This window comes from Budorcas taxicolor, chromosome 5 (genome assembly GCF_023091745.1).
Source record: "Budorcas taxicolor isolate Tak-1 chromosome 5, Takin1.1, whole genome shotgun sequence".
Classification (NCBI taxonomy): domain Eukaryota; kingdom Metazoa; phylum Chordata; class Mammalia; order Artiodactyla; family Bovidae; genus Budorcas; species Budorcas taxicolor.
The window spans coordinates 162031782-162052297 of NC_068914.1; the positions used below are offsets into that span (position 1 = coordinate 162031782).

At 64.0% G+C, this 20516-nt stretch overlaps 1 protein-coding gene across 1 annotated transcript in view; it reads left to right on the plus strand.

Moving 5' to 3' along the window:
• Window positions 1-20516, plus strand: part of TAFA5 (TAFA chemokine like family member 5) — a 179187-nt gene that overhangs the window by 99248 nt on the left and 59423 nt on the right. Inside the window, exon 2 of the mRNA XM_052641237.1 lies at window positions 12694-12843. Coding sequence (XP_052497197.1) covers window positions 12694-12843 — 150 coding nt within the window. The remainder of the gene's footprint in view (window positions 1-12693; window positions 12844-20516) is intronic.

The window sequence follows — 20516 nt, forward strand, 5'->3', positions numbered from 1 at the left end:
GGAGTCTGGTCTCACGCTTAGCGTCCAGGCTGTGCGAAAGCATCCACGGCAGAGGGAGCCCCGGCGTTTCTGACGAGGGGCTCAGAGGGGAGCGGGCTTGTCTGCTGGCCTCGGGGCTGCCCCCTCCATGTGGGCACAGTGGCCTTTCCAGGTGCCCACTGCCCAGGCCTGCAGTGCACACTGTGATGGGCACCGTGTCCACCCGGGGCGCTCCGTGTCGGCGTTCCTGAACTCACGTCTTCATATTTACTCTTGCCGCATCAATTGAATTAGAAAAGGCCGTCATGCACTTTTGAAGCAAGAGGCCTCGTAAATACTTTATTGGAACAAGCTCAGGATTTACTTGCTCATAAAGATACCCTGGACGGCTCTACCCCGTGATGAGTAATTGATCGGCCAGCTTAATGTTCGTCGTTGGCAATCCGGCCACTTGGGTGCGAGGCAGCGTGCATAGCTGGGCTGCGTGGTCTCTGCAGCCATTACGGGATCCTTGTTGGCGAGGTGGATGCTCCAGCCCCTTTGCTTGCGAGGCTCCTTCACGTCCATCCTTCATGTCCATCCTGCCCCCTGACCCGCCCCTGCCCACGAGGGTGGTGGGCTTAGAGTTATCCAGTTGAGCTGCTCTGCTGATCTTTGCAGAATGAAGCAAAGATGGATGAAGGATGAGCAAGTGAGCCGGGACTTCCCGAGGCAGTGACCTGCCTCCAGCCTCAGTGTCCTCACTCTTGGGCAGAGGAGTCCACGGCCCCTATTTGAGCCAGCCCTGGTCAGAGCCGGGACTCGGGTCCACGGCCCCTCCTCGAGCCGGCCCTGGCCCACGCCCTGGAAAACCTAGGTTCCATGTTGGAGGTGCCGTCTCTCCCACGCTCACTGGTCAGGTGCACCCGGGGATGCAGGACACAGCTGGAGCCCCGAGTCCCAGGCCTGGTTGGGGGACACTGATGACCTAGGCAGGCGCTCACACAGGGATGGGCAGCCCCAGTGTCCACTTGAGGGGCAGCATCAGGATGGAGACACAGCCTTAGCACCGGCCCGGCCACACACTGTCCAGCAGAGCCCTCTTCCTTGAAGTCAGATCCCACATCCCGTGTCTCTGAGCCGTACATGTCCGAGCCTCAGGCCCTGGGCGCTGCAGCCTGGGTGTTTGTGGGGCTCAGTGCTGCAGGCTCTTATTGATACCCCCGTGTCAAATCCAACAGGAAAGGAAGAAAAGGAAGCAAAGTGAGCCTGGGTTTGGGGCGGCCAGGCTGGAGGACGAGCGGAGAGAGGCCTGCTCCCCGTCTCTGACCCCAGCACTGCTGCCCAGGACGCTTCGTCCTCTTGCTCTCTGCCTGCGCCAGCACCAGAGGCTGGATTCTGTCTGGTGACTGGTGGCTCAGGGCCCCCCAAGAACAGACGCCACGGCTGAGCCCGAAGCCCAGGTTGCAGACGGATCTGTCTGATGGGTCTGGACCAGCCTTCCAGGCCCTGCCACAGACTCCCACCCTTGCCTTTCTGAAGTGCCGCCCTGCTGCAGGGCCCCTCGCCCCCCGCTGCTGCCAGGGAGCGCCGCCCTCGCCGCTGTGCACGGTCAGTGCGCGTAGCTTGGTGGCGCCTCTGATGTCTCTCCACAGTGGACCCGCTGTGGCCGCCTCCTCGGCTCCTGATTTGGCTCTGTTGTTCTTGCAGAGGACAGTTGAATCCAATCCCCAAGTGCAAGTCACAAAGGCTGTGGCTGCCCATGTTGGTCGGCTGGCATTCTCAGCCCTTCATGTGGGTGTCCTTACAGGGAAGCTGGGGACTCCAGACAGTCAGCCCGTGGGGTTTGGATCTTGGTTCTGCCAGGTTATTTATCCAGAGCCTATTCTTGGGAGCCCCACACTGTTCCAGCCTTGAGGCCCCGGTCAGAGAGAATGGACCCTCAGAGAGCCTCATGGTCAGCTGCTTCCCCTTCCTCCCTCCCTCTGTCCATCCAGCCACTCATCAACCCATCCATCTACCCATCAGCCAGCCATCCATCTGTCCATCCATCCGTCATCCATCCACTCAACCATCCATCTACCCTTTCATCAATCTGTCCATCCATCTGTCCCATCAATTCATCATCCATCCACTCATGCATCCGCCCATCTGTTCATCTGTCCATCAATCAATCCATCCACCCATCCATCCATCCATCCACCCATTCATCCATCCATCCATCCATCTGTCCAACAATCCATCATCCATCCACCCATCCGTCCACCCATCCACCCACTCATCAATCCATCCATCCACCCATCCACCCATCCACCCGCCACCCATCTGTCCATGCCCGTGGACAGTTCCTGCTCTGTGCCTGGCAGGCGGGCACAACAGCACACCCGTGGTGAGGGCTGTGTGGCAGGTGGGGACCTGGAAGCAGGCACTGGTCGAAGGCCACTGGATCCCAGGGCTCAGGCGGGGAAGACGGGCTCCCCAGGGCCTGTCCCTGGGCTGCTGGAGGCCCTGCTGTGACAGCTGCTGAGCTCCCCGGGCCGCAGCAAGAATCCGGGTCCTCAGATTCTCCCGTCTTTGTGGGGCCGGCCGGGCAGGTGCTCCAGAGGCTCCGACCTCTGACCTGAAACATGGATGTGGCTGGGGCCACCCTGGAGACCCTGATTCTGGAGGCAGCTGGGGTTGGCTGAGCATCCGGATCCATCAGAACCCTGTGGACTCTCCTCCAGTAGCCGAGACTTTGAAGGGGCCTCACCACACAGCAGGAGCACGTCTACAGGCCACCGAGGCCAGGCTCCAGGGGCGGCTGGGCCCCTGTTTCCCTGTTTCCTCTTCTTGGAAAAGGAGTTTGGCTCTGCCTGGCCCACGGGCTGAGCCGGTCCGCTTGGAGGCCAGGACCCAGGGGAGAGGCTCTGAGTCAGGATGGGAGGGGCAGACCGCCCTACGGGGACCTCATGGCCCAAGTAGCCTCTCCTCCCATCATCTGCCGGAAGCACCCCTGGTTGCGGCGGAGGCGGTCACTGTGATCAGCAACGCTGCGTCCCAGGAGCAGGGGCAGGGGCGGCAGGGTCTTGGACCTGTGGGACAGAGGGACCTCTCGCAGGGCCCCTTCTCACCCGCGATGGTCTGGATGGCCCCGCTGGATGCCCAGCCCCATCCAGGGAATCGCCCAGCATGACCCCGTGACTCCACTGGGCTCCAGGCGCCTTCGAGCCCAGGGTGTCCTGTCTGGTGCAGGGCGTGGGGCCAAGAGAGGCCAGACCCTGCCCGAGGAGAGGGCCCCGGGGGACCCGGGTGGGGATGGGGCTGGAGCCCAGAGGCCCAGCCAAGGTCTTCCCTGTGCTGCTGACACAGCAGGTGCCTGCCTCTCCAGGGCGCTGCTGGCAAGACGGTGCTGGGCTCCTGGCTGCAAGGGAGGCCGCGGCTCATGGCGTCTCCAGGCTTGGCTCTGACCGGTGCAAGGCACCGTGGAGGGTGGGTGGGCAAGACCTGGCGGGGTGGGGCCCCGAGGCAGGGGTCTACCTGGTTCTCTGGCATCTCTGGCTTGGGCTGCTCCGATGCAGAGCTATGCTGTGTGCCTTTTATCGACCTTTGCAAAGTCGTAAACCGCGCCGTAATTACTCCATGTTTACGATGCTGTGCCAACAGCGTTCCGGTCCAGCTCGGGCCGGGCCCCCGGGGCCGTGGGGACCCGCCAGCCACGCTCGCCTCATTAACAGACACGTTCGTGGGGATAATTGACCGGGAGCCAGCTGGACCGGCGAGGCACTTTGTCACGGGTGTTTCAGGGCGGTGCGCGCTGCCTCAAGGAGAACGGTGGCCGTGCTGGGTCGCCTTCACCGTCCGTGAAGGCAGGCGGTGCTCGGGGGGCAGGGGGGCAGTCGGCAGAAAGTGCAATCTACTGGGGAGCAGGCTCTCGCTCCCCGCTTCTCCGCCTGAAACCAGGCAGCCAGGCTGAGGACCAGACCGGGGAGCCGTGGACCCGACCCTGGACCGGCCCGCCCTGCCAGGGGGAAGGTTACACCCAGAGAAGTAGACCCCGCAAGATGCGGGAGCGCGGGGCAGACAGGAGCCCTGCAGAGTCTCCAGCCAGGGCCACACTCGGAATACGGAGGGGCCTCGTGCCCGCCGTAGGGGACATGCGGGAGGGTCAGCCCCTGGCCACCCCGCTCTGCTGCCTCACCGGCCCCTCGGAGCCTCAGCCACTTCTGAAGGTCCGCTGAGCCCCGTTGCTGTGGCCGAGACCTGCCAGGGAGACTTCTGGGGGGCTGGCCCCTCAGCCAGGCCGCCTGGGCTCCCGGCAGGGAGCTCGCCCCGCGCATGTGTGTGGCCCCAGGAAACCAGCTCCATCTCAACACCCGTCCTTGTGGGCGAGGCTGGCCACACCCTCTCCCCTCTTTTCCAGGAAGGAGCTGGCCCAGAACCATCTCCAGGCTGGGGAGGGAGCTCTCCAGGACCCAGACGTGGGGCTCCTCTGCCTCTGACACTCCCAGCAAAACCCGGAGTGGGGGCCACGTGGGCTACACTGACTGGCCCACTCACTGCAGGCTCTGCCTTCCAGAACCAGCATCTGGAGGCCCTTTCCCCCAGCCGGCCAGCCTTGCCCACCGGGCCCAGCCTCCGTGGTCCCCAGTCATCAGTCCCGGGGCCTGTTTGCCGGGGCTGCAGTGTGAACACACCACAGTCTTTTGCGCTCCTGCAGGTCGCAAGTGGACATGGGTCTCACTGAGCCGAGGTCAAGGTGCAGGCAGGGCTGGGTCCCTCCAGAGGCCCTAGGAGGGCGTCTGTCCCTTGTGTTTCCCTAATTCCGTGGCTCATGGCCGGTTCCTTCCTCCAGCCCCCGAGCCCAGCATCACCTGACCTCCCCTCTCTGCAGTCAGGCTCCCTCTGCCCCCTTAGAGGGACCCTGTGATGCCACGGGCACCAGCGTTACGGCCACACTCAGGACCTTCGCTCACATCTCCACCAGTTAAGGCAGTGCTCGCCTGTGTGAGGCTCCAGGGTTGAGGGCGCGGGCCTCTCTGGGACCATGTTTCTCCCGGCTACATGGGGTCGTTTGTAACCCCTTTTCTGAGTTCTGGGTCTTGCTGTCCATGGGCCTGGAGCCCGTCAGGCGGCTGTGACCTTAGCGAGGAGGCCCACAGCAGCGGATGGCCTATGCCCACCCTCATCACCCTAACCGCTAGGGGTCCATTGCTTTTCCCCAAGGAGTCTGCTCCAACTGACAAGGCTGTTACCCCACATGGGCCCTGCGGGCTCACCAGGGGTGTGGGGTGGAGAAGTGGGGTCTGCCCCACTCAGTGTGCAGGCCAGGAGACAGAGGACAACACCCGCCAGACGTGCCTGGAGTCCCCCTGGACGAGGCCAGGCCACTGGACTCCAGGCTCAGATGGCCCCTCCCATGGAGAGGTCACAGGGTGCCTGGGGAGCGTGTCCAGCTCTGACCTGCAGGCCTCGCCCAACCCCCTGTGGAGTCTATCCTGATATGGGGAGTGGGCTGTGTGGCCACCAGTGTTCTCCCTGACCACCTCGTCCCCCTCACCCAGCTAGAGGGGGAGGGCTGGAAGGCGGGGTGACTGGGTGCACACCCACAACCACGGGGACCTGTGGTTGTGAGTGGGCCGGGCCCCAAGTGGACCTGGGGGGTAGAGGCCTAGCTGAGGGGAGCAGGGCTCTGACGGCAGGGAGGGCAGGCCAGGGGCCTGGGAAGGCCAGTGGTGCAGGCGGGGAGGGGCCAGTGCTGGGCCTGTGAGTCCTGGAGGACCTGGTCCCCAACCAGCATTCTCCAGGGCGGAGCACAGACCCACACGCCCACAGCCGACCTTAGAGCCATCTGCCTTCTGCAAGCCCAACCTGGGCTGCCTCTGATGACCCTCCCCTGCCCGACTGAGGGCCCAGAACCGGGAACCCACAGCTGCTCCTGGGGGAAACGTCTGTCACCCCACGTGGCAGCTGCAGGGGCATCTCGGGGGCCTCCATCGGCTCCTGCGTTTCCGTCCCACGGCCCCATTGGCAGCCGGCTCTGCGATCTCACATCCCAAGGACACGCGTCCCGCCTCCGGGCGCCGCCCTATCCTCTGCAGGTGGCTGGCCGGCCATGGTGGAGACAGCAGGGACAGTCCCTGATGGCCCGTGCTGGCTTCTGCGAGCCCAGGTCACACAGCACCCCTGCAGCTTCTCTGTGAGCCTGGGTGAGCCAGCACTCTAGGGGCGGGGGGCTCAGCTCAGGGCGGGACACTGGCTGACTGTGGGGGCCGCCGTGGCACCGCCGGGGGGAACTCTGGAAACCCGCTTCGCTGCTGGACTCGCAGCCCGCCTTCTTCCCTTCGTATCACAGGTCCCTCCTGCACCTGCTTTCCTGCCGATGAAAAGGCCGGGTCCTCAGAGCGCCCGGGTGAGCATCTCAGGAGGGCCTGCCGGGCGGGCGTCTGTAAGCCCAGGCCACTCCTGGAGCTGGCGGCTGTGAGGGGACCCTCTCCTCCCTCCGTCTGCTCCCCTGGGGCCCTTCTTGTTTCTGGAGGCTGCGGGACAGGCCGGAAGGCACGCAGGGGGCTCCTCACACAGAAGGTTCCAGAAGGCGCGCCGGCCACAGGAGGGGCCACCACCTGCCCTTCTTGTCCCAGCCCATCCAGGTTCTGGGCGGCGGGGAGGATGTGGCGGTGGACAGGAGGGGCAGCGACCGGGGGAGCCAGCTGGGACGGGTCAGCGGGCCGCTGGAGGCTTGCATACGATCGGAGGCTTTGCTGGGAATGCCAAGATGATTCTTCCCTGGTGTGCTGACGGCAGTGGCCAGGGGCTGACCCACAGGGCAGGGTGAGCTCGTTCAAAGGCTCGTCTTTAAGCTGGGAGAAGGTGGGTGTCGTGCTCCAAGCCCAGAGGCTCGTCTCTCCGTCAGTGTGCCCTATCCCCCGATTACCCGGCCCTTCCTGACGAGTCCCCGATGGAGCAGCGCCAGGCAGGGTCACTGGGGCAGGACAGGGCGGGGGCACTGACCGCCCAACGTAGCCAGGACCATCGGACTCTGCCTCTGCGGCCGGTGGTGGGACCGAGGGTCAGAAGTGAAAGGTCAAGTTGGCGTGGAGTGGCAGGTGTCGCGCCTGCCCAGCTGGCACTTGCTCTGCCATGTCTCTGGGCCGTTACGGGTGGCTGGCAGCCTCTCCTCTGCAGGCTGGGGTCTGACCGCTGGCCCCTGGTGTGGCCCCCTCTCCTCTGGGACCCCACACCACCAGGGTCAGGGTCTGGAGTTCCCGGGCCCATTCCTGTAACTGGAGACGTAAGGCCGCCCCCACAGCCAGCGCCCCAGCACGCCCAGACCGTCTCCAAGGGCAGAACTGCCTCATTACCCGGGTCTTCCCTCCTGTCGGGGATCTGCCCGGGCCCTGGTCTTCCTCGACACCGCATGCCAAGTGGCGACCCAGCCGGTAGTCAGCTCTGGCCCCGCTGGCCGCCTCATCTGCCCCGGTTTCGTCCTCATGCAGGCACGGGCTGATGTCCGTGATCGTTTGAGGCTTCGAGTGCCCGTCAAGGCAGCCTGAACCTTTGTCCTGTAATCCATCCTGCCAGACACGCTCCTAGACGGATGTCGGCGGAGCCTGGTACAGCAGCTGGCGTGGGCTCCGGAGGCGGACGGGCAGGCGCTGCAGGGAGGACCCGGGCCAGCTGAGGCACCGCGGAGCCCTCGACCCTCAGACTGGCCTTGACTGCCCTCTCCATGTGGACCGCCCCCCCCAAACCTCCAGCAGGGTGCACAGCGCTCCCGGCCCTGAGAAGTGACCCCTGACCTGCAGTTTCGCATCACGTGCCTTTGGACCTCTCCGCCCATCCGGTGGCTGGGCTTGGGGTCTGGGTGGTGGCCGCCCTGCTTTGGGGACCATCCTGGGGACATCGAGGGGCTGGTGTCCAGCATCCTGCCTGCTCTGGCTCAGGGACTAAACGACGCCTGGCCAAGCGGACTCACTCGGCCAGAACATCGCAGCAGAGGCTACGCCCTTGAACGCCCAGAAGACAGTGACTGTCCACAGCCTGCACGGTCCCGGGAACCAGGAGGCCTCGGGGGGTCCTGGCCCACAGAACTGTTCCCCAGCGCCCCTCCCCCGAGCCCCAGGCACCCAGTCAGGGTCCCGTGGCCGTGAGCATGATGTCTGTGAGCTCTTGGCGCAGACAGGGAAGAGAACGGCATGCACCACCCAGCGGGGCCATCGAGGGCTGGGCACAGCTCTCCCCCATCCAGCCCAGCACCGTGGCCGGCAGGGGCAAGGCTGGGCTCCTAGCCCCTGGGGCCCCGAGGGTGGTGGGCGTTCCCAGCCCCCGATCTTGGGGGCACGTTCAGCTGCCTGGATCACTTGGCCACAGGGCCACGAGCCCCGCAGGGTGGGCTCCTCCCGAGCAGGGCTCCCTCCTTGGGCTCAGCCTCCACGCCTGGCGGCTGTGGCTCATCCGCTGTCTCTGTCCCTGCAGTGGGGACCGGGTCCCCGCACAGACCCTCACCCTGCAGCTCACGGAGCGTCTGCACCCCGAGCTGGGCAAAGCTGCCTCCCGTGTCAGTGGCCACGATGGGGCTGAGAAGTGACCTGGCCTCTCCTGAGGTGCCTCTCACTCCCCCATCCCAAGCGGATTGTCCCAGGGGACCCCCAGCTGCAGGCAGAGGCAACAGTGTCCAGGGTAGGGTGGCCAGCTCTTTTCCTGGAGTAAGGTCCCGAGAGTCGGGAAAAATCCAGCCTGCAGAACTGCGGGTTAGCACAACACCCCCACGCGCACCCTGACTGCGGCCGCCGTCCAGGGGCCCAGGGAGGCGCTGCGGGAGGGCAGCCCGTCCCTAGGGGATGAGCGCCCTTTCCTTGCGTTTCCCTCTGGCGTCTGGTCTTTGTTAAAGACTGTGCTGCTGCCTGGCTCCCAGCAAAGCCTCTTGTTTCTTTCCGTCTCCACAGAAGCAGCCTGTCACCCCTTGTACCCTTGGGCACACGCATGTGTACACACAGGCACTCTCATCCTTGAGCCCCAGAGGGCCTCAGGTCCATGCTGGGTTGGGGGTGGGGGGTGCAGGAACAGTGGCCGGGGGTCTCGGAGCCGCCTCTTGCAAGTCCCCCCCGAGCACCTCCGGTCTCTCGGAGCCTCTGTGCTGGGCCCGTGTGCTGGTCCTGGCCCACCGTGTCCCTGCCCCTTGCCCTTCACGTGGGCTGCTTGCTTCCAGGAGTCCTGGCCTCTCAGTGCATGCTGCCTGCCAGCGTCATCGAGGGGTGGTGGAGTCAGGGGCGAGGCAGCAGGGTTTGAGCGTTTTTTCCATGAGGTTCTCCAGGGGTCTGTCAGGGACGAGATCTGAACCCAGCCCAGCAGGGCAGATGGTCTCAGTGTAGGGTGAGGCCCACACGAAAGCTGGGGTGAAGGCTAGCGGACAGAATCCAAGTCTGCAGATAGCAAACCCCCAATGTGAAATCCAGTGGTGAAAAATAAGGGCTGGAGACCCCAGGGCAGCTGGCAGGGCAGCAGAGAGAGCTGGTACAGACGGCCGGAGGGTGTGTGCCCTTTGGGTGCACTGGGAATAAGTCAATAAACCAGACTTGTGGTCTCCCGAAGGCGCACAGAGTGTGTGCTCACGGATCCCAGGCCAGCCCGTTCCCCTCGGGCTTTTCTACACTCAGGAGAGTTCCCTTTGTTTTATAGGTTGATGGCGTCTCTGAAAATACATTCAGGTGGCCCCGATCCCTGTGAAGATGGTTGCATTTGGGAATAGGGTCTTTGCATCTGTGGTCAAGCTAAGATGAGGTTGTTAGTGAAGTGAAGTCACTCAGTCGTGTCCGATTCTTTGCGATCCCATGGATGGAGGAGCCTACCAGGCTCCTCCATCCATGGGATTTCCCAGGCAACAGTACTGGAGTGAGTTGCCATTTCCTTCTCCAGGGGATCTTCCCGACCCAGAGATTGAACCCAGGTCTCCCGCATCGCAGGCAGACGCTTTACCATCAGAGCCACGAGGGAAGTCCTGACCTTGTTAAGTGAACCCTCACCAAGTGCCCAGTGACCTCATGAGTAGAGCAGGATGCAGGGAGGCCTTATGACATTGGGGCAGACGTGGGGCCTACGTGGCTGCGAGGCAAGGACGGCCCCGGGCCCCGGGGAGCAGCACGGTCCCCACCTCTTCAGGGCCGTCCTGCCGATGCCACGGTTTCAGACATGCAGCCCCAGGATGCCAGTGAAAGCTCCGGGGGGTTGGCCCCCAGCTTGTGACGACACTCTTTATGGCCCCGGACACGGACCGCTGCCCACGGCCCTGCTCTCAGCCTCCTCTCTGCGTGCGGAGGAGTTGGGGTGGGGCCGCTGGTGGCCTTGGCCTCCCCTCCCCCAGCCCCATGGGCCGTGGTCCAAGGTCATGGCACCAGGTGGGGGTGATGGTCAGGCTGACGGCCGCCCGGGGCTGGGCGCACGGATGTGGAAACCCTCTCCAGCCCCTGCCGGTGGCCTTGCCCAGCCACCCCCTTGCGGTGAGGGTCCAAGACCCGGAGGCGTGAGGTGCCCAGGGCAGGGGTTTCCCGCGCTGGGCTGCCGAGGCCAGACCCTGGTCAGGTCACAGCTTGGGTGGCAGGTGTGTGGCTGGTCGGGTGGTTGCTCCGTTAGTTAGCGACCAGGGCTTGGGACCCCAGGAGATGCGGGGCTCTGCCAGCCGCTGGCGTCGGCCAGAGGTGGCTGGGGCCCGGGTGGGCCGCAGTGAGGGCTGGGGACAGCAGAGCAGCCCCGAGGAGCTTAAATAACAGCTGGACAGAGCCCGCACCGCAGCCGACTGCGCAGGGTGGTGCGGGGCCAGCCCGTGAACCTGCGTCCTCGCGTGAGCCCCCGTGACCACGCCCTGCAGGCTGTGCCCCGCCTGTCACCAGACTCGGCCTCCTCATCCTCCCAGGACGCATCCCTGCTGCCTCTGTGGGTCTGCCGACTGATGTCCACATCTGTCTGTCTGGCTTCACCCCAGTCCTGGTGTTGTCTATAATTTTGTAGGTAACTAGCTCAAGCAGGTTCAACTTGCCGCTGCAGCCTCAGCCTCAAGAGGCTGTGCAGTGTCGGCCTGAGAAGGGGCTTTGCTCAGGAAGCTGGGGGGTCCCAACAGTCGGGGAGGAGGTGCCCAGGGCCCCGCGTCCCTCCTCCTGTGCCTGTGTGGCCCTGTGAGCTGCCCACCATGGGCCCCGGGTGGCTGGCTTGCGGTCACTGCGCACAGCCCCCTTCAAGCCCAGGGCCGGGCGATGCAGACGGCCCTGGGCCTCCTGAGTGTGAGGTCACACCCAGGTGCAGCTTCCCCCAGCCAGGGCAGCTCTGGGCTGACGGAGCTGGTGGCTGCTCTGGGCACTCTGTCCTGCCAGCTCGTGTGATGCTGCCCGGCCCCAGGCTGGGCTGGGGACCTGGAGGTGACCTCAGGGACGAAAAGGCAGGATGGGTCAGTGCAGTGGGCTGCTTGGAGGAAGGGACCAGAGGTGACACAGTGCATCAGAAGGACCCCTGGGGCTGGAGGCCACCAGCTGGTCCCCTGCAGAGTGGACTTTGCCACCCCCACCCCTGCAGGTGGGGCCCCTCTCCTGGGTGTCACCTCCCTGTGGTTCCCTTGTGAGCTGCAGTGTGCACCCCGACCCATCTCCCTACCGAGCTTGTGGGGCAGACTGGGATATGTAGGGCGCCGTGTCCCCCAGCTGGGAGGGCCCCTCGCTGCGTCCCGCCCGCTTTCTCCCACAGTCCCAGGCCCACGCGGGAGGCGGCATACAGTAGGTGCTTATTGTTTGCTGAGGGAATGAGAGTGAGTGGACGCCCTGGTGGAGGCTATGGCCACGTGTCGGGGAGGGATTGGCCCACGGTGAGGAGGGGTCACCAGGAGTTCTGCGGTGCCTGGGGTGCGGCCTCCGTGGGGTGGTGGGGCGAGCGGCTGGGCCACCCTATCCGGTGTGACTGCTCAGAGCATCGTGGTTTACGGGGGCGGGCCCTGCGGCCGGGATACTAGCCACGCCGGCTTCTCAGGGCGATGCCTGCACATGTTTGTGTGGCTCAGGGTCTGTGAGCCTCTCGCCCCTGGCGTGTTCACACCTCACTCCTATATACATGTGAGCTGTCCTCCATGTGCACGCGCCAGGCACGTGGAGTGCGTGTGTTTGCACCTGCTGTGTAACTATGTGTGTCTGTGCAGTTCACGAGCACGCGCGTGAATAGGTGTGTGCCCACCAAGGGCGGAGAGGGGACCCTGGGCGGCCTGGCCTGGAGGTTAGCACATGCAGCCCCCTCTCCCTGATGGAGTGGCAGCCGGCACAGCCCCCAGAGGTCCTGGGAGAGGGTCTGGGCTGGATCCCCCGCTCCAGGTCAGCCTGGGCCCCCATCACCGAGCTCCTCGCAGCCCTGCTCCTGACTCGGGAGCGGGGGTCAGTCCCTTCCCTCCTTGCTTTCTGGCTGGGACCGAGACTGGCCACAGTTAATGTCTTGTCGCTAGGGCAGGGCCTCCAGCGCCCCGCCGCGTGAACGGCTAAGGCACTGGGGTCCCCTGTGCGCGCGTCGGCGTTCACAGGGCCGGGCTCACGGCATCGCTGGCAGTGGTTCGGACGTCCCACAGGGAGCGGCCTCCGTCCCCACGCTGTGGCCTCCGTCCCCACGCTGCGCTGGCTCCTCTTCATGCGGTGGGCTCGGTGTGGTGGGCGCCGTGTGGGCACCGTGTGGGCACCGCGTGGGCTGCTCCCCGGGGCGTGTCCGCTCAGCTCGCCTGTGCGTCTCTTGCAGGTCAGCTGGCCGCCGGCACCTGTGAGATTGTGACGCTGGACCGCGACAGCAGCCAGCCGCGGAGGACGATCGCCCGGCAGACGGCCCGCTGTGCCTGCAGAAAGGGGCAGATCGCGGGCACCACCCGAGCCCGGCCCGCCTGCGTGGACGGTAAGAGCCCAGGGCCCCCCAGCGCCTGCCCCAAGGCCGTCCAGGACGTTCCGCCTGGGCCCCCTGCTCACTGAACAGGACCCCCAGCAGGCGCCTTGGGCTGCCTATGGGCGTGGAGGCTGGGGCACCGCGATCCCCACGTGGTCTGAGGGCGTTCCTTGGCTGGTCAGGCTGGCTGTGGGCGGAGTGGTCCGAGGTGCTGCCACGGGGTGAGGGGCCCAGATGCCCGTGAGGCTGCTGCCGCCCTCGGGCCTGGCAGGTGGCAGGTTCCCAGGATCCCGGGACAGCCGACGCGCTCTGAAGGTGGGCTGGCAGTTCCCCAGAGGCTGAGCTGTCGGGGGGACGGGACATGTCCTGTTAACGTCCTTGCCTTGGGGACCATTCTCGGACTTCACAGAGAGAGGAGCCCCTCACCTTCCGTCAGGCACCAACATGGGTGCACCCCATGGTGCAGGGGATGCTGTGGGCGCTGTGTGGGGCACGGGGCGCTGACCCAGGGGGCCCAGCAAGAGGCCTGGGCATTCCGAGGCCGATGCGGTGGCCTAGCAGGGGTCTGGTGACGATACCAGCCGGAGGCGGGGCGGCGGGCGAGCTGGGAGGGCAGAGGCCGCAGTGGCTGTGGGAGCCAGGTGCCCCGCCCGCCCCGTGCCTCTGGCAGGGCAGACCCCCTCTTCTGGTGGGCTGGGGGCTCCTGGGGCCTGCTGCGTTGGTCTAGGTTCTTTGGGATGGGTGGCTCTGCGCAGGGTGTGGGGGCCTTGGTTCTGCAGAGAACTGGGGGGAGATGCGGTCACGGCAGTCCGTGAGGCCGGTTCCGAGGTATCAGCCGGTCCATCCCGCGGGGCGGTGGGGTCACCAGAGCTGGGCTTGGACCTGGGCTGTTCCGACTGAGCCCTGGCTCCCCTGGGCCTCTGCGTGGGCTCTGGGGTCCCAGCCCCCTGGTTTAGTCTGCTGCCTCCGCCCGGAGTGGTGCCCCCCCACCCCCTGCTCTGACCCGGGGTACGGGGAGGCCCCCTGGTTCAGTCTCCTGCCTCTGCCTAGAGGCCTCCTCTGCTCTGACCCAGGGCATGAGGAGGCCCACCGTGCCTGCAGGGGATGGTGGTGAAGGTGACGGAGAGGTGACAGGCATGCAGACACAGGCAAGCTCTGGGCACCGAGGCCAGGAATTCACCAGCAGTGGGGGCAGGCCTGCATTGGGAAGGGGGATGTGTCATCCCAGTGGGGGGGTGCTCTCTGAGGAGCTGGCGGGTCCCAGGGCAGCCCCCACAGTGAGAAGGGCCCCCAAGGAAGAGGTCAGCAGGGCCATGAGCCCCATGCCAGGGACAGGCCGACTCAGGAGCCCGCCAGGTCAGCAGCAGCCTCTCCAAGGACTGTTGGGGATCTGGCCGGGCGGCGACTCTGCTTGGGGCCTGGAGCCTGGAGCTGTGGCCCCACCGGGCCTCCAGCAGGACAGGGAAGCCCTGGGTGAGGGCTCACCGGTCCAGGCCCCAGTGCCTTTGGCTGCAGGGGCCTCACCCGCAGAGGCTGGGGTGTCCAGAAGCTCCCTGGGGGCATGCGGGGCTCTGGGACCGCCCCCCAGCCCCAGCACCCACCCTGCTTCCCTCAGGCCCGTGGCCACGGCCGCTGGTCCAGAAGGGCGCCCTGGGCGTGTCTGGGGCGCCTGGAGGGTCAGGACCTGCCGTCCAGGGCTGGAGCGAGTGGCAGGATGCTGCGGGGGCTGTGGCACCCTCCGAGGGTCTGGAGCTGGTTTGGTCTCTAAGAAGCCGGGTCTGTCTTTGTTGAGCGTCTACCCATCAGCGTCCCGTGGACGGGCTGTGACTGAGCAGGCGGGTGTTCGTGCGTGGTGCTTGCATCCTTGCCTTTGGGACCCTTCTCTGAAACAATCACCAGGGCTCCTCCAGGAGGACAGGCCTGGCTTCCGCAAGGCTGCTGTGCCGACCCTGGACCTGGTCAGGCCCTCGGGCCCCGGGTGGATCGTCGTGACCCCAGCGAGCTGGGCTGAGTCCCCGCGTCCTGTGTGTCTGCAGCCCCTGTAACTCCAGGCGGCCAGAGCGCCTTCCAGTGCCTTCTGGCTGGCGTTGATGGATTCTTCCCGGCCCGGAGGCAGGGACGGGCAGGCGCAGGCCTGGCAGGAGCTCACGGCCCCGCTTCCTTCCCCTCTGCTCGTTAGCTCTGCGCGCCTACCGGGGAGTCGGGTCAGAACTGATTACTAATTGAATCCGGGTCTGCTCATCCGAAACCGCATCCTCACCTGTCTCCGGCGAGCTCCCCGCGCCTCAGGAGCCGGGTCCCAGAGCCCCAAATTAAACCCGGCCGTTTGCAGGGGAAGCCACACAAACCAGCTAGCTGGCATTTTTTCGCGCAGTGGGCATCTCCAGGCTGCCGTCTAATTTAATTTTTGCTTTTCTGTTTGCTTGCTCTGTGTGCATAATAAGTTTCCTCACCTGTGGATTGCATCAGTGAAGAGGAAACGCTCTGTGTGTGTGTGTGTGTTGTGGGGGGTAGGATTGGAGTTTGGTGTGAGTGGGCTTAAACTGCGAGGGACGGCTTGTGCTGACCCCAACCCCCGTGTTCAGTAAACACGGGGCCTTAAAGTACCAGAGCCCAGCTGCCTGCGTTCACTTATTTATTAGCATCATTCATTCACACACTCATTCAATCAGAGAAGGTGTTTGCTCCTGGAGGGAGGCGAGCTGGAAGGGAAATCGTCTCTTAGGGTGTCCAGGACCTAGTACATGTGGTGCTGAGGGGCTGGGGTCCAGGCTGTGGAACCCCAGAGTATAGCCATCTCTTCCTGTGTATGGCCTTGGCAAAGCTGCGTCTCCGAGGGACCATTTGAGAGGGTACTGAAGGGTGGATAGGAGCTCACCAGGAGAGCATCTCTGTGAAAGGAGCCGGGGCGGGGGTGGGCAGGGGCTGGTGGTCAGACGGGAGCTCCTGGCCGTGTCTCAGAGCCTGAAGTGTGTCCCGACAAACTGAACCCACCGCCCCCTCCCCGCCACCCTGAATGCAGGTGACCCAGGACACCTGGCTGGGTTCGCTCCCACTCATGGGACGGTCAGGGAAAGAGGTTCTCACGCAAACAAACCCACCGTCCCCACCGGGATACAGAGCGGCAACCCCGCTCTGGTGGGCTCCGCGTCCTGCTGCACTGCTGGCCCCGGAGGCTCCGGGGGCCCCGCCCTGGCAGGTTCCCCGGTGGTCCCGATGCCCTGCAGCGCCCCTGAGAGCACCGAGGCCGGGTCCCCAAACCGCACCCCGCCCAGCACACAGCAGGCTGTCCGTCCACGAGCAGCCCGCCTCCCTGAACTGGCCTCTTTCCTCATAAAGAGAGGTCCTCCACCACTGGCTGAATTCTCCTGAAACTCTTCTGAAAGGAATAAAGCAGAGGAAGCACCGTGGTGCCCGGGCACGCAGTCGGGAGAGCGGAGGTGCTTTCAGAAGCAGCGCTGCCTCAGCCGTCAGGGATGTGAGGCTAAGAGTCTCAGGCCAGGCCCAGCGGGGACCCCAGAGCCTTGTGGGCGGCAGTGGGCAGGCCTCTTGTGAGGGCCACTGTGGCCCTGGGCAGGAGGTTGTAGCCAGGGCTGGCGCGGCCTGGGCAGGGTCCCTGGCCAGGCTCTCCAAAGGCCCTGCAGGGCCCCTAGGCCAATGCCGCTGCCCACCACCCCTGCCGGGAGCCCGCCTGTCCGCCAGGCACCACGCCCTGTGCTCCCGAGCAGGGGATGGATGCCTCCGGGTCACGTGCCTCAACGTTAGGGCCAGGCCACGTCGTGCGCCTTTCCTTCCCAGGGGGCCGGGAGGCGGGGTCCAGGGCGTGGGCTGGAGAGCCGTGGCCCCGGGCCTCGTGCGCACTCACCTGCTGTGCCTGCCTGTGCCGCCACGAGTCGGGGTAGAGCATCGCAGCTCCTCAGAGTGGGAGGGCGGGTGGGGCTCTGAGGCCCGTGCTCGGTGGCTGCACCAGCCTCGGCAACCACCTGTGCCCATTGGCACCCTTCCCAGCAGCTTAAAGGCATGAGGGTCCCGGACGTGGCCTTGAGGGGCTCTGCACAGGAAGCATGGAGTCGGGAGGAGAGCTTGGGAGGGGCCTGGGCACAGACAGCTGCTGTGGTTCGGGATCAAGTGAAGACCCAGAAGAGGCTCCAGGATGGAGACCCAGGAGGCTGCTCATGGGCACATGGAAGGAGTCAAGGGCCCAGAAATGAGACCTCCCGGCACTCCAGCTGATTTTCGACACGGGCGCCAAGACCACTCAATGGTGAAAGAGAAGTCTTTTCAACCGGCGGCACCGGGACATCTGGATTTCCACGTGCAGAGGAATGAAGTCAGCTGCCCGCCCCACGCCACGTGTGCCAACGACCTCAAGGTGGATCACAGTCCTCAGCGTCCAAGGGCTCAGACGGCAGAACTTGTAGCGGGACGCTGAGCGGACTCTTTGTGACTTTGGGTTTTGCCAAAGATCCTCACGTACGACAGCAGCAGGACAAGCAGCAAGAGAAAGAGCGATTAGATGAGGCCTCGTCCAGAGGGAAAGTGCTGGGGCTTCAGAGGACGCCACTGAGAAAGTGGAAAGACAGCCCACAGAACGGGAGGAAACGTTTGCAAATTGTGGGCCTCATAAGGGACTTTTATCCAGAACATGTAAAGAGCTCCTACCACTCAAAAATGAGAAGACAGTTAACACAATTGTTTGAAAATTGTCAAAGGATCTGAGTAGACACTTCTTCAGAGAAGATGGACGTGAATAGCTAATAAGCCCCTGAAAAGACGCCAGCCACCGTGAGTCAGCAGGAAGCTGCACGTCAAATGCACAGTGAGACACCCCGCACACCCCACAGCGTGGCTGCAGTCGGGCCTCAGGTGATCGCAAGTGTTGCCAAGGATGTGGGTAATCAGAGCCTCATACGCCGGTGCCGGGAGGTGACGGGAAGCAGCTGCTTTGGAAGAATGGGCTTGATTAAACAAGAGCTGTCCTGTGAGCGGACAGCCCAACTCTCAGGGGAATCCCAGTTCTTTCTCCGGGAGGAATGAAAACACATCCGCTGTGTCAGCTGCAGCAGGCACACACCTTGACGGCTGTGAGTTGAGTTTTATCTGGGGCAAAATGAGGAGCGCAGCCTGGGAGACAGCCCCTCAGCTAGCTTCCAGAAGCCGTTCACGCCAAAGAGGTAGAGGGGAAGGTCAGGGTTTCTGCGGTTTTGGTGGAAGCAGAGTGCATGCGACCGAGCACACGCGTTACAAAAGGCTTCTGCTGGTCACGAAGAGCAGGCATCACCAGGAAGGATTATAGTGCTTTTCTGAAAGAGAGTGGAAGTGAAGTCGCCCAGTCGTGTCCGACTCTTTGCGACCCCGTGGACTAGTAGCCCACCAGGCTCCTGCCTCCATGGGATTCTCCAGGCGAGAGTACTGGAGCGGGTTGCCATTTCCTTCTCCAGGGGATCTTCCCAACCCAGGGATCAAACCCGGGTCTCCCGCATTGTAGGCAGACGCTTTACTGTCTGCACCACCAGGGAAGCCCAAGGATATGTGAGACTTGGGCTCATAAAACCTCCTGAAAATGCCTGACTATCTGAAGACCGGTTCTGCCAGTTTTTTCCCAGGACACGGAGCACCCCCTTCCTGATCTCCACCCTGAGCTCATTCTGGGGGTTGTTGAAAGTCAGCAGCTGCAGCAGCTCATGATTTAATCCTTGTAGAGGTCGATGACACATGCCGGTTTGCAGCCGGCGACTCAGAAGCTTGTCCACACTCATTCACAGCAGCCTTCACCATAACGGACAAAAGGCGGAAACAGCCTGTTAGTGGAGAAGTGGGTCAGCTGAGCACAGTGTGTCCATAGACGGATGTTACTGAGCCATAGAGAAGAGTCAGGTGTGACACAGGCTCGATGTGGACCAACCTGGAAAGCCCTGCTCAGTGAGGAAGCCAGACCCCAAGGGCACGTGGGGTGTGATTCCGCGCACGCGGAGTTTCCAGAACAGGCAGATTCGGAGTCAAGGGGCTGGTCCGTGGCTGCGGGGGGCTGGGGAGTGACGGGTGAGGGGATGGGGCTTCTTTGGGGGGTTGGGGGGTGAAAGTGAAAGTGTTAGTCGCTCAGTCGTGTCCGACTCTTTTCTACCCTATGGAGTCCATGACGTCCTGTGTCCCGTGGGATTCTCCAGGCAAGAATACTGCAGTGGGTCGCCATTCCCTTCTGCAGGGGATCTTCGACCCAGGGATCGAACGCGGATTACAGCCAGGCTCTTTCCTGTCTAAACCACTAAGGTTAAGACTGGCACGAGGGACACACGGCTCTGTGCGCTTTTGAGTCGTGAACTGTGAGCTGTGTGATTCCACCCGCCACACGTGTACAGAGCAGATGAACAGGGTGAGCTGGGAGGGGGTGCCTGGCAGACTTGTACCACAGGGCGGCACTGGCACCACCAACCCCCGAGAGGTGAGGGTCAGGGGTGCGGACGAGGGCTGCGCTGCAGCCCAGCTGGTTGGAGCTCAGGTCAGAGAAGGTCTGGCGGGGAGGCGAGTGTAGACCACCGTTCCTCAGACTGAAGGCAGGGCCCAGCGTCTGTCTTGCAGGATGTGGTACAAAGCACGGAGCTGGGAAACAGACTTGCAGAGAGCGTGCAAGCACAGGAGTGCTCTGTGCTAGGTCCAGCGGAGCCTGGGCCGCGCACCTCCCCGCCCACCGGTCACTCCGGCCCACTGTGCGAAGAGCAGTGTGGTCAGCAGCCCCGATCGCGGCCCAAGAAGGTGCAGGAGGCCGGGACGGGGCTGAGACGCTGAGAAGCAAAAGGGAAGCACATGTGAGGTCACTCAGATGCTGGTGAAGAAGAGGGGGAGCTGAGAAGGACAGAGAAGCCAGGAGTGGCTGGAAATCCCCAGGAGAGGGCTGGGAGCGGGGCCAGGGCCAGCGGGAGGCCCCTACTTGAGAGGCCGGACGGACCCTGGGTTCTCCATCAGGCCGGAGGCTTGGCGTTTCAGCACCCAGCCCTCTGGATCACCTCGCTTCTCCCTGGCGTCAGTGCAGGGGTGCTCGGGTGGGGCCCAGAGGCAGAGGCGTGAGATGAAAGGAGGGGGCAGTATGGGGCAGCACAAACCTGAGGGAGGCTGAACCAGGCAGATGTGGCAGGGAAAATCCAGGAAGGCTTCCTGGAGGAGCTGGGCCTGTGATCCAGGGAGGCGGCCACACTCCATGGCCCTGGAGGCCCTGTAACAGGAGGCGTCCATGAGTGGCCACCCCGCATCCATGTCCATCCCTGTGCAGACCCAGGACCCGCTCTCTCTGAAGGGGACGTGCAGAGTGGACAGCAGCCCCCAGTTTTGGGGGGAAAGCTGTCATGTCTTATAATACTGAGATAAGTGAGTTCTGGTGTGCGTTTCAAGCCCTGCCTGTGCGTCCTGGGCCGCTGTGTGGCCTCCAGCTGGCTCAGCTGTCTGAGCTGTGGGCAGATGGACAGCAGAGGTGATCGGAGGCCCAGCCCCGCGCTTCCTCACCTGGGTCACTTGCCGTCTGGCGCCTGCAAGCCCCACCCCGCGCTGTGCCCAGCAGGCTGCAGCGACCCTCGAGGGCCGTGTGCTACATATTCAGAAGTGTTGTGAGCTGACTGCCCTGCACAGCCATTATCACAAAGTTAGTTACTTAAATTTACCTGTACATAAATGATACTAAAAAGAGAGATACC